Source organism: Dipodomys merriami, unplaced genomic scaffold (genome assembly GCF_024711535.1).
Source record: "Dipodomys merriami isolate MVZ:Mamm:240054 unplaced genomic scaffold, mDipMer1.0.p SCAF_142, whole genome shotgun sequence".
Taxonomy (NCBI): domain Eukaryota; kingdom Metazoa; phylum Chordata; class Mammalia; order Rodentia; family Heteromyidae; genus Dipodomys; species Dipodomys merriami.
In genome coordinates, this window is record NW_027202738.1 from 3,083,867 (window position 1) to 3,095,913 (window position 12,047).

Here is a 12,047-nt window from a genome sequence, read left to right on the forward strand (position 1 = left end):
GTCGACATGACTGAACCCTGCGTCTGCACACAGACTCCCACACAGATTAAGGAACTGGCCAGCGTTCCTGGTGCCCCTCAGTGTGGCCAGGCCACTGGACTCCTGAACGTTGGACCTGGTGGCCCTGCAGATCCTCTGGTGTCTCTATCGTGCTCTCTCGCCCAACCTCAAAGGGGAGCACTAACCCGGCTAATCTTGGGTTGAGGGCCTGGTGAGGCGCTGGGGCCTCAGCTCTTCCCTCCTCTCCACAGAAGGCTTCCAGTCCTGGATGTGGCGAGGTCTCACGTTCCTCCTGCCCTTTCTCTTCTGTGGCCACGTAAGTCCCCCTTGTCTCTGTGCTGAACCCTGGGAACAGAAGGTCTTCTGGCCTCTATCTCCTTCACAGATTGTCCCCAGCAGCTGGGATGTGGGGCTGCTCACCCCAGCTCCTTACTGATGACTCAGTGCTGGGAAAATGTGAGGTCCTCCTTCCTGCTCGCAGAGTGACCAAGAGTCACACCTCGGGGAGGCCTCTGTCCCCAGGGACATGAAGGACAGGAAGTGGAGCTGGCCCACAGACCTGCTGTGGACAAGACACCTAGGGTTTCAGGAGCAAGGGGGACGGGGTCTCAGTGATAGCTAAAGCTGGGGAGCCTCTCCCCCTTTCCTATGGGCCTGCAGGGCATGGGCATGTGTGGTGAGCCATGTCTGTCTTGTCTCCAGTTCTGGCAACTCTACAATGCTGTAACATTGTTTGAGCTCTCCAGCCATGAGGAATGCAAAGAATGGCAGGTATGGGGTGGGTTGGAGGGAGTCAGAGATGGCAGGAGGGCCTCGGGGGTCTACGCAACATGGTTCACCCCACCAAGTATTCTCCCAGGACTCTGTCCTGTCAGACCCCTGTTCCCTGTCTTCTGCTGGCCACCCCCATGGCCTTCTGGGCTTCTGGGGCACTGACTCGGCTTCTCCCTCCCGGCTGGCCGCCTCCCTCTGGGTCCCAGGTGTTCGTGCTGGCCATCACCTTCCTCATCCTCTTCCTGGGCAACTTCCTGACCACCCTCAAAGTCGTGCACGCCAAACTGCAGAAGAACAGAAAGAAGACGAAGCAGGCTTGAGGTCAGGATGCGCTGCCCTGGGGGCTTCTGAACTTTGAACTGCTGGGGACTCCAGCCCACTTGGCAGCAGCATCTCGGGGGCCAGCAGTGCGGCGTGGCGGGGGGCAGGGCCGAGGCCGCTGTCCCTGGCTGGACAGTGCCGTGAAGCCCGCCTGTGCGCACAGTATTAACTCGCCCCAGCCTCCCTATTTATGACGTTATTTAATGCCGGTCCTCCCAGCTTCCCCGCTGCTCTTGGCAGTGACCAAGTCTGGGTCTGTCTTCCGGGAGGGGCCGGAAGCCTCAGGGAGCCCCTCTGCCCACTCCTGTCATTTGAGCCCCTCGTTGGGGTTTGGATGTGCCTCGCCAGCGTTGGATTTCTTCTGACCTGCAACTTCCTGGGTCCTGGGCAGGTGGGATGAGGCCTCCAGCGTCCCGTGGAGCCCCCCCCCCCCCCCCCCGGCCCGCCTCTGCTGTAAGCCCCTCCGCACCCCGCCATCTGTGGCGGGGCTTATTTAAGTTCTCAGAGAACTAATGCCTGTCTTTCTGCCTCTTACTTCCTGAGCCACCCACCCGCTGGCCCTGAGGGGCCACGGTTTACGGAGGGTCACCGCAGGAGGGCGCCCCAGCCCCCAGGTAGTTTGGCCCTATGTGTCAATGACACAGGTCCCATCCACGCTTCACCTCCACAGGTGAGACCTCAGAAGTGGGACCCGGCTGTTCCCTGCTGGCTGGGTTGGGCCATGGAGTTTGTCCACTGTTCTCTCTCCACCCCAGAGGTCCTGAGCAGGGCCCAGGGCCTGCCTGCCTGGTGAGGCCGGGGCAGGTGTGGTCACTGCCCCGCTTCAGGCTCTGTGGTGGGGAGGATAGAGAAGCCACCAGGGCCCATTGAGGTGCTGCCCCTAAGGGCACTTTCCTACAGATGACCCCGCTGGCAACCACAGACACACCCGCCCTCACAGGGGCTTTACTTTAGTTATTCATAAGATTTCTCCTTCCCCAGGGTGAGATTCCAATAAACCCTAGGCATCTACTTTCCCTAGAAAGGGGCAAGATGGGGCGCCACCCCCAGCCACCAGCCCCGCTGGCCCTCCGTCCCTGGGTACTGCTTGCCCTCTGCAGGCTGGCATGTGGGTGACTCCCGATTAGGGGTTAGCAAACATTTCCTATCAGAGCCCAGATGGTAAATATTTTAAGCATTGTGGGTGACATGGTGTCACAAGGACTACTCACACAAAAACTGCAAAGCAAAAACAGCTGATGCATGAGCGAACATGGCCTTGTTCCAATAAAACTTTATTTACAAAACAGGCATTTGACCAGACCAGGCCCTGGCTGTGGTTGCTGACCTCTGCCCCACACTGTCAATTGTCCGTGAGGTTGGGGACTGTACAGGAATAGGGAGCCCATCGTTGACTCCCCAGAGGACAGGAGAGCCATGGGTTGGGGTGGGAGGGCTCAGAAGTGTCCTTCCCTGGCATCCTGGCTCATCTGGAGCCCCCGGAGGAGGCTCAGGGTGCAGGAATCCGGCTGTCAGCAAGTGGCAGGCAGTCTGGGGGCCAGCTTTGACCACTGGTCTGTGGGAACAACTGGCCTGTGGGAACCGGTCAGTTCTGAAGAAGGCCGCATCCCATGCGAGCAGAGCCCATCAGCGGCGGCCGGTGCGGGTCTAGACCACCGCAGCCGTCCAGCTCTCCCTTCACCCATGGGGACAGTCTAGAGAGAGAATGACTTGCCTTAGGTCCCCAGGGGGCTGGTGGAACCTTCCATCAGGAGTCTCCAGTAGGAAGAGTGCTTTCGTAGGTCCGCCCCTAAGCAGGGCACAGATGTGCGCCCCAAGGCAACCTGAGTTTTCACAGACGCTGCTTCTCCCCCTGGGCGTCTGGAGCCCAGGTGTGTGTGGGGGAGGCTGGAGGATGTGGCCCTGCCTTTCCCGGGAGCCACGGGCTTGGGTGCCCACGTGGACCGGTGCAGACCGCACCGTGGCACACGCTGGGGTGGGGGCTCGAGGTACTGGCCCTCGAGTCATGGGCGCACCCCCGGGTCCAGTCCCCTTGTTCACCACTCTACTCCAGGGTGAGCCCAAAGGTGAGTTCATGGAGGAGAGTTCCAGGAGGTTCTAAGACTAGCTCCAGACCCCCAGGGCTGCAGAGCTGGACGGGGCCTGCCCAGGGTGGTCAGTTCCGTTTCCGCTGGCCTCGGGGTCACAGGAGCAGGCAGAGCCGCTGCTTTTTCTGCCGCTGAGCTTTCTTCAGAGCCCTGAGGGCCACCTTGGCGGCTTCTCGGAAGACGTCCTCCACGTTCTCCCGGAACTTGGCCGAGCACTCCAGGTAGAGTGCGGCCTGCATCTGTTCACAGGCGCTCAGGCCCTGGGCCGGGAGGGGCGACAGCGTTACGGGAGGGGCCTGGGGCTTCCCAACACCTCCTCGGGGGCGGGGGGGGGGGTGCTCTCTGGAGGTGGAGGCCTTGGAGACCTGAGCCTTTTCCGCATCCCAGGGATGTGTATGCGTAGGACTTTGTTGGGCTCAGTATCCCATGGCTGCCTGGGGCAAGCCCGGGGGAATGGTAAGTCCTCAAAACAGAAAGCCTCCCTACACCCTCTATTTTCTCTGTCAGCGTGAACCACTGAACTTGCTAGGATCAAAACAACCCAAGGAGGGAGAGGGAGCAGAAGGAAAGAAATGTACATCCCACCCAATGTGGAAGAAATAGCTGTATTGACAAAACTCATAGAGTTCATAAACTGTAGACCGTGGTGACGACAGTTTGCCTCATGAGGGCTAGAATGTGTTCGTGCCTTTAAGTATCACTAGCTCACAATACTGTGAAATTTGTGAATTTATGTAATCAGTCACAAAAATTATTAAAGAAAATTAAAAAAAACAAAAAGCAAGGTGTGATGGCTCCTACCAGTAATCCTAGTTATCTGGAAAGGCAGAGCGTGGGAGGATCAAGAATTGAGGCCAGCCAAGGCAAAAAGTTAAGGAGACTTCCAACTCAATAAGATCAGGGTACGGTGATGCACACCTGCCATCCCAGCTATTTGAGAAATAAACAGGATCTCAGGCCAGGCTGGCCCAGCAGAAACATGAAACTATTCAAAAGAATAACTAACACAAGAAAAGGCTGGAGATAGGGCTCAAGTCCTAGATTGCCTAGCAAGTGCAAGGACCTGAGTTCAAACCTCAGTACTGCAAAATAATTATTTTTTATTTTATTTTTGTTGGTCGTGGGGCTTGAACTCGGCCTGGGCGCTGTCCCTGTGCTTTTCAGCTCAAGGCGAGCACTCTACCACTAGAGCCACAGCACCACTTCCAGTTCGCTGGTGGTTCATTGGAGATCAGTCTCACGGACTTTCCTGCCCTGGCTGGCTTTAAACGAAGATCCTCAGATCTCAGCCTCCTGAGTAGCTAGGATTATAGGCCTGAGCCCCTGGTGCCTGGCTTTTAATTGTTTATTTTTAAGTGAGTTTACCATTAATATATTATTAAAGTTGGGTCTTGCTAGTATCCAGGACTTGCCTCAAACTTTTGGATTACAGGTATGTCCCACCATGCCTGGATTAAAGTTTCTTGTTCTTTTAATTTTGTGTTTTCTTTCCTTCTGTGTATTCTGTTTCTTAAAAAGCCACAGTGGGGTGGGGAAGGTGGCTTAGTGGTAGAGCATTTGCCTAGCACACATGAAGCTCTGGGTTTGATTCCTCAGTACCACATACACAGAAAAAGCCAGAGGGATACTGTGGCTTATGTGGTAGAGTGCTAGCCTTGAGCAAAAGAAGCTCAGGGGCAGCGCCCAGGCCCTGAGTTCAAGCCCCGGGGCTGGCATGACGGGGTAGGGATGTCTTTCCGCTTCTGGTCTCAGGCAGGGGTGGGCGGGGAAGGCGTGTGGATGGGGGCCTCCGGGGCTGGAGTACTGGCCCTGGCTCTACTTCCTAGCTGTGCCCTGAGAAGCTGCTTGACCTCCAGGGTCTCGGCTCGCCCCCCCCCCCAGGGTTAATGCGCTCAGGGCGGTTTCTGGGCGTGGCAGCCGTGGGGGGGGGCGCGGCACCTGTGAGTAGGTGATGGGTTCCAGCTGAGCGGCGCGCAGCTTCCGCAGCTGTTCCTTGTCCTTCCTCAAGTCAGTCTTGCAGCCGATGAGCACCACGGGAGTCCCGCGGCAGAAATGTGTCACCTCAGGGAACCACTGTGGGGGGAGGGAGGGAGGGATGTCGCCACGGGCTGCAGCTCCAGGACCCCCCCTCCCCGCAGGCAGGCCTTCCTCTCACCTTGATGAGGACGTTGTCATAGCTGGTGGGGTTCATGACGTCATAGCAAATGAGCACCAGGTGAGCGTTCTGATAGGAGAGGGGCCGCAGGCGGTCATAGTCTTCCTGACCTGGAACCAGAGGTGCACACCTTCAACTCGGTGCTCTGGGCCTCAGTTTACTGTGCTGTAACTGGAGGATGGCGCGGCCCACAGTAGGTTGCGCGAGCTCCGGGCTGATGACAGGGTAAAAGCCGGACACTGGTAGTAATCCTGCCGGCTGGGACCGTGTTCCCACAGCCAGGGTGGGTGCCCTGCGGTCCCGAGAGATCCAGCACTAGTCCTGGAGGGTTGGGACAGCTGGGAATGAGGGCAGGAAGCCCCCCTCCCCCCAGCGATGTCACCTAAGTCCAGGGCCTCGGCGCTGTGCCTGAGCTTCTTTTGCCCAAGGCGAGTGCTCTCCTGCTTGAGCCACAGCTCTCCGTCCAGCCTTTCGCTGGTTGATTGTGGACAGGAGCCTCATGGGCTTCCCGCCCCCTGGCAGCCGCAGATCTGACTCCTGAGCCACCGGCGCCCAGCACCTTTTTTACTTTTTAGTAAGGTTTTATGTTGACGGTTCCAGAGAGTGCGGCGCTGCTGGCACTCAACCCCAGCATTCACACTTCACCGCTTGCTCTATCTGTGCGTAAACACCTCAGCTTCAAAACTTTGCCCTGGCCAGCAGGGATGCTCACTGCGGAAGTGGTGCAGGGACCCCCCCCCATCCTCTCCAAGTCCTCACTGGTCACCTGCCGTCCCCCTGGCTCAAAGCCTGGACACATCATCACATCCAGATCCTGCCTCCCTCCCACCCCTCAAACGCCCTCCTCGGCTTCCTGCTGCCCTTTGTATAAAATCCAAACATCTCCTGTGGGCCACAGGATTTGGTGCTCCTGACCGTGACTTGACCTCCCTGCCCATGCAGTCCAACAGCAGTCACCTCAGGTCACCACACTGCTACTCAAACACACTTTGTGCCTCAGGGCCTTTGCACTTGCTGTTCCCCCACATCTGGAATGGGACTTGAACTCTGGGCCTGGGCCCTGTCCCTCTGTTTTTCAGCTCAAGGCTAGCGCTCTACCACTTGAGTCACAGCGCCACTTCTGGCTTTACACATGCTAGGCAAGCACTCTACCACTAAACCCACCTTCCCAGCCCTCTTCCCTCATGTATTTCTCTTCCTCCATATTCTTCACTGCGTTTCAGACCTCATAATATGCCTCCTACTTGGTTTCTAGAGTGTTCTCAATGGATGACCAAGAAGTCCCAGCCCAACCCCTCAGGGAAATTCACTGTAAAGCAGACAGCTACCACCCTATCTTTGGATCTCAGGTTGTTTCTCAACCACGCGGAAAGCTTGCTTCTGGACAGAACACGGCGGAAGGGAGGCGGGCGCACGCCATGTGCACGGTTCTCGTACAGTGGCGCAGTGTCCGGCTGGAGAGCAGGGTCGCCTGGCTGCGCCAGGGCCGGGAGCGTCACTTTCGGTGTTCCTGAGGAGACCCGGAACCCGGCTCTTGGGGACCGAGGGACAGGTACCCACGTTTCATGTAAAGAAACTGAGTTTGCTAAAAGTGAAGTGACCCCGCGTGGAATGCTCCCGCGCACAAACGGACGCCCAGGCTCTTGGTGGGTGCTAGGGTGCTTGGACTCGGGGCGTGGCGCTGTCCCCCAGCTTTGTCCTCAAGGATAGCACCTTCCCACGTGAGCCACAGCTCTGCGTCCAGCTTTTTTGGTGACTAATTGGAGATAGTCTCACCGACTTTCCTCCTGGGCTGGCTGTGAACCGCGATCCTCAGGACTCAGCCTCCTGCGCAGCGAGGGGCACAGGCGCCGGTGCCAGCCGGCTCTCCTCAGGTCATTTCTGGGATAGCATTTTGCTTTTTCGCCCAGGCCAGGCCCGGACCAGACTCCGATTTGCATTTCCTTTGTGACTGGCTGACAGGCCCCCCCCCACGCATGCGCGGGGCGGCTGCCGCTCCATCCCTCCACAGAGCTGGGAGGGATGGAAGCAGCCGTGCAGACCGAGACCCCTCCTTTCTGCTGGCTGAGCCCCGCCCCCAGCAGGCTTTCCAAGCGCCCCCCACCTGTCTGGCACGGTTGGTGCCGCAGCTGCTTTCCCACAGCGTCCCTGGATGCAGACTGGACCGGGTGGCTCGCGTGGCGCCCACGCCATGAGGGGTAGAAAGACAGCGCCTGGCCCCGAGGCGTTGGGGAACCGTGGGCTGTTCCACGCGTGACAAGCACAGCCGAGACACAGACGAGGGCTGCGAAGTGCCTCTCACACTTACAGGCTGGGGGACAGCGGGGTTGGGGGGCAGGGGGGAGGGGGGCTGCTCCTGCCCCGAGGCTGTGCGCTTTTTGGGCCAGGGGCTCCCTGTGGAAGTCTCCTCCTCCTCCCCCCCTTCCTCCCCCTCCCTTCCTCCTCTTCCTCTTCCTCTTCTTCCTCCTCCTCTTCCCCCCCTCCTCCCCCTCCTCTTCCTCTCCTGGGCCTGCACGGATTCAAGCAGCCACCAGGAGGGGAGGGAAGCTTCTAGAGAAAGCCAGTCCAGTGAAGGTCTGGGTGCGGCTGGCAAGGTCGCAGGTGGCACCTTGTGAGCCAGCGCGCAGGCTCCGTTCGCGGTGCTGAGGTCGGCTGCCTGCAGGGCCCAGTCGAAGCCCGGCTTCCTTGCTAGGAACTAAGCCAGGCCTCAGTTTCCTCATCTGGCGATGACAATGCCAGAGACGCCCCGCCAAGGCGTCCCCTGGCCGGGGCAGCCACTACTGGGACCCCGTTTTTGAGATGGAGAAACTCAAGCACAGACGGGCTAGGCGGGTTACCTGGGGTCACACAGCTGGGGGGGGGCAGCCAGCCCAGGAAGGGAATCCTGACCCCAATGCAGACGTGTGAAAAAAGATGGCTCCAAACACAGTGATCAGAAGAACCAGGGCCTCCAGGAGGGGCTGGGCAGCCAGCCCCAGCCTCGCGTCCTCCTCCAGGTTGCTTTCCTGGCTTGACACCACCCAGGTCCCCTCTCCTGACACCTGGCGTGGGCCTGAACTCGCGTGGTGTCGCGGGCCCTGCTCCTGGGGGCGCTGGACGCACTCTCTGCCCCTGCTCGGGCCGCTGCCGGGGCCTTGGGGTGTCCAGGGGCGACCCTGCCCCCTCTGCGATGGGGCGCCGTGGATGCTACTGAAATAAAAGATTGCTAGGGAAGCGCAAAGCCCGGGTGGGCCTCGAACCCAGGACTCCGGCTCCATCAGCTTCAGAGTCTCCCAAACCCAAGGGCACCCCTGTGGGCCAGGTCACCTGACCACAGTCACAGGGGGACGGCAGAGCCCATGGGGCGGGCACGGGGGCGGGGCTCAGCCCGCCAGGGCTCCCAAGGCTGGTGGGGGCATGAGAGGAGGAAGCCAACAGGAGGAACCACTTTTACTAGCTGTGCTGGGGTCCCCTCCCTGTCCCCGCCCAGGCCTGGAGCTGCGGGCACGCCCCCCCACAACATCCCGTCTTAGCAACCCGGGTCCCCCTTTCCTGTGGTCCCCCATGACCTCGAGTCTCATTGTCCCAGCCCCCAGCCTTCTACCCAGGAACCTCTGGGCCCCACCACAGCTTCCTGTGTCTGAGGATGTGGGGGGCCGGGAGGCCACAGCAACGGGTGCCTGGGCCCCCGAGCTCCTTCGCCCTGGGAGCACTGAGCGTGGAGCACTGCCCAGCTCTGGCGGTCTCCATCACCATCTCCGCAGGCTGGTGAGAAGCCGCACCAGCTTTTTGCTCCCAGCCCCGTGGCCCAGGTGTGAGCATCCAAGGAGGAGCAATCTAGCATCTTGGAGCAACCCCTGTCCCACAGCACTGATCACTGCTGATTGGGAAGATGCTCCTTCCTCCACAGGCTAGCCTGTCAGTTTCTAGAACCTTCTACAACGCTTCCTAGGTTCATCTCTAGCTCTGCCATTGTCCTCACCCTAACTCCCCTGCCCCCCCCCGCCCGTGACCCACGGTGCATTCATCCCAGCCGCCCCACGCGTGACCCCATCTCCACCATATTCCACCGCAGGGCTTCCCTGGCCACAGGGGTCAGCTAGCTGTTTCCCTGCCTCTTGTTCCTTGGGCCAGCCTGTTGACCAAGAGGCCAGCTGGGTTCCCCCTGAACTCACGAAGGGGCTCAAACCCAGCACTGCTTTTCTGCTGGTCAGAACACAAAGCATGGCTGCAGCTTGTGTAGCAGGAGCCTCGGGCAGTCCTGAACCCCCGGGGGCAGTCCTGAACCCCCGGGGGCAGTCCTGAACCCCCGGGGGCAGTCCTGAACCCCCGGGGGCAGTCCTGAACCCCCGGGGGCAGTCCTGAACCCCCGGCAGCCGCTGGGCCCCAGGGGGAGGGCTGCTTTTGTTTTTTGTTTTTTTTACATCCTAACGAGGGCTGGTGGAACTCAAAGAATGAATGTTCATCTGGCACACTAAGGTTCCTGGGTTCCAACAGTCACCAAGACAATAAATGTCAACGCACTCGCTGCTACCGCTGCTCACCTACCAGATCCAATCCTCTTGACTCTCTAAGCCCAAATGACACGAGGAAAGGAAACTGGGGACCAGAAAGCCCCAAGGATACACAGCCAGTGTGACCAGCATCAAAGCCCTGGTGTGACTCTAAACCAGGTGGTAAAGGTAAGCACTGGTGGCTCACGCCTGTCATCCTAGCTACTCAGGAGGCTGAGATCTGAGGATCGCAGTTCAAAGCCAGCCTGAGTAGGACAAGTGCCTGAGTCTCTAAACTCCTGATTCATCACTAAAAAGCCAGAAGTGGGGCTGTGTCTCAAATGGTAGAGCACCAGCCTTTTTTTTTTTTTTTTTTTTGGGTCCGGTCGTGGGGCCTGAACTCTGGGCCTGGGCGCTGTCCCTCAGCTCTTCAGCTCAAGGCTAGCACTCTACCACTTGAGCCACAGTGCCACTTCCGACTTTTTCTTTTTGCTTATGTGGTGCTGAGGAATCGAACCCAAGGCCTCATGCATGCAAGGCAAGCGCTCTACCACTGAGCCACCTTCCCAGCCCGAGCACCAGCCTTAAACACAAAAGCTAAGAAACAGTGCCAAGGCCCTGAGTTCCAATCCCAGGATCCACAAGCAGAAAACGCAGGTGGTGGGAAGAAGCTGGTGATCCGCCAGCGCCAGCTCCTTCCACACACCACCCTGCCACCCAGCTCGGGCCTCCAAACTGCTCAGGCAACGATGTGGCTCAGACAGAGAACATCTTCCTGTGGATGGGGCCAGGGGAGCTGGACAGGGCCTCTGCGCTGGGCCTACTGACCAGGGAAGCCTGGGTGCTGGGGGGAGAGGCTGGGGGGAAGGAGGAGGAAGAGGGGGCCACCGTCCTGCCCCTCCCTGGCTGCCGGGCAAGAGACCTGAGTACAAATGCCCCGGATGTTCACCGTCCTGTTGGCCGCACCCCAAGCCAGCTCCCTGGGGCCGGGGGTCCTCAGAGGCCGGCAGGGATGGGCAGCCCAGGGCCGGGGAGGAGGCAGGGCTGGGGACGGGATGTCTGGATTTGGGTTCCACCGACGGTTGGTGGGACACTTCATCTCCCAGCGCAGGAGGGGCTGGGGGAAGGGGGGATCCCCTGCCCTCCGGGACCCCCTCCCCCGGGGACCCCTCCTCCCGGGGATCCTCCCCGCGGCCCCGGGTGACTCGGCTCCACCTGGCACTGAACTCTGAGCTCCACCTGGCACTGAACTCTGAGTCACGGAGCCGGGTGGCGGCTCTTCCTGGTCATCCCAAGCTTTGCCCCTCCATGGATGGCGCCCAGTCCGAGCTGGGGGTCCCCCGCAGACCGTCCGGTCGGAGGGAGCCCCGTCTCCCCTGCCCCCCGCCCCGGCTCCATTTCTCTGAAGTTGCCCATCCTCGTCCCCGGAAGCCAAGAAGGCCGGGCCGGCCTAAGAACGCAGGCGAGGCACGGCCGCCGCTCCCCCGCCGGGGCCCGGAGCCCCGCCGCGGCACCCCGCGCCCGGAACCCCACGGCGCCGGCCCCGCCACCCCGGGAGCCACGCGAGCGCGGCCAGCCCGCGGGAGGCCGAGCCCGGCGGGGCCCCCACGCACCCCAGTCCCCGCACGCAGAGGGACCCCGCGGCGCGGCGCCCCGGGGCGCCCCGCACTCACCCGCGGTGTCGTAGAGGTTCAGGGTCACCTCCTTGGCCCCCACGGCCACGCTGGCCGTGTACTTCTCAAACACCGACGGGGCGTAGTTCTGCGGGAGGAGGGGGAGGCTCAGCCGGGGTCCCCCGGGACCCCGCACCCCGGCTCCGGGGGGCTCGAGGGGAGCCCAGGGCGGCGGCGGCCGCCTCTGCGCGGGGCCCGCCGGGGACCCCAGGCCCGGCGCGGGGTCTCCGTCCCGCCCCCCCCCCCGGTGGTCCCGGACGACCCCGCGGGGCGCCTCCCGCCTCACCTCGGGGAAGGAGCCCTGGCTGTACACCATGAGCAGCGACGTCTTGCCGCAGCCGCCGTCACCCACGATCACGATCTTCAGCTCCTTCCTCCCCGGGCCGGGGGCCGCGGCCGGGACCCCCGCGGCGTCCATGGCCCGGAGCGCGCAGCGCGGGCGGCCGCCGAGAGCCCCGCGCAGCAGCGCCGGGGGCGGGGCCGCGGGGCGGGGCCAGAGGCCGCGGAAGCCCCGCCCGAGCCCCGCCCCCGGGCCGGAGCCGCCTCCGCCAGGCAGCCCCCCCGG

General features: G+C 61.2%; 2 protein-coding genes across 2 annotated transcripts in view; one reads left to right on the plus strand and one right to left on the minus strand.

The window, feature by feature from the left end:
* Window positions 1-2,387, plus strand: part of LOC138826413 (transmembrane protein 120B) — a 28,575-nt gene extending 26,188 nt beyond the window's left edge. Inside the window, exons 10-12 of the mRNA XM_070021565.1 lie at window positions 252-316; window positions 703-771; window positions 981-2,387. Of these exons, the coding sequence (XP_069877666.1) occupies window positions 252-316; window positions 703-771; window positions 981-1,094 (248 nt within the window). The 3' untranslated portion in view covers window positions 1,095-2,387. The remainder of the gene's footprint in view (window positions 1-251; window positions 317-702; window positions 772-980) is intronic.
* LOC138826414 (rho-related GTP-binding protein RhoF) lies at window positions 2,354-11,934 on the minus strand. Its single transcript, XM_070021566.1, has 5 exons — window positions 11,769-11,934; window positions 11,483-11,570; window positions 5,338-5,447; window positions 5,121-5,255; window positions 2,354-3,442 (listed from the first exon to the last, which is right to left on the minus strand). Exons 1-5 carry the CDS (start codon window positions 11,898-11,900, stop codon window positions 3,278-3,280), a joined length of 630 nt encoding a protein of 209 aa, XP_069877667.1. The 5' UTR covers window positions 11,901-11,934; the 3' UTR covers window positions 2,354-3,277.
* Window positions 11,935-12,047: the final 113 nt, after the last annotated feature.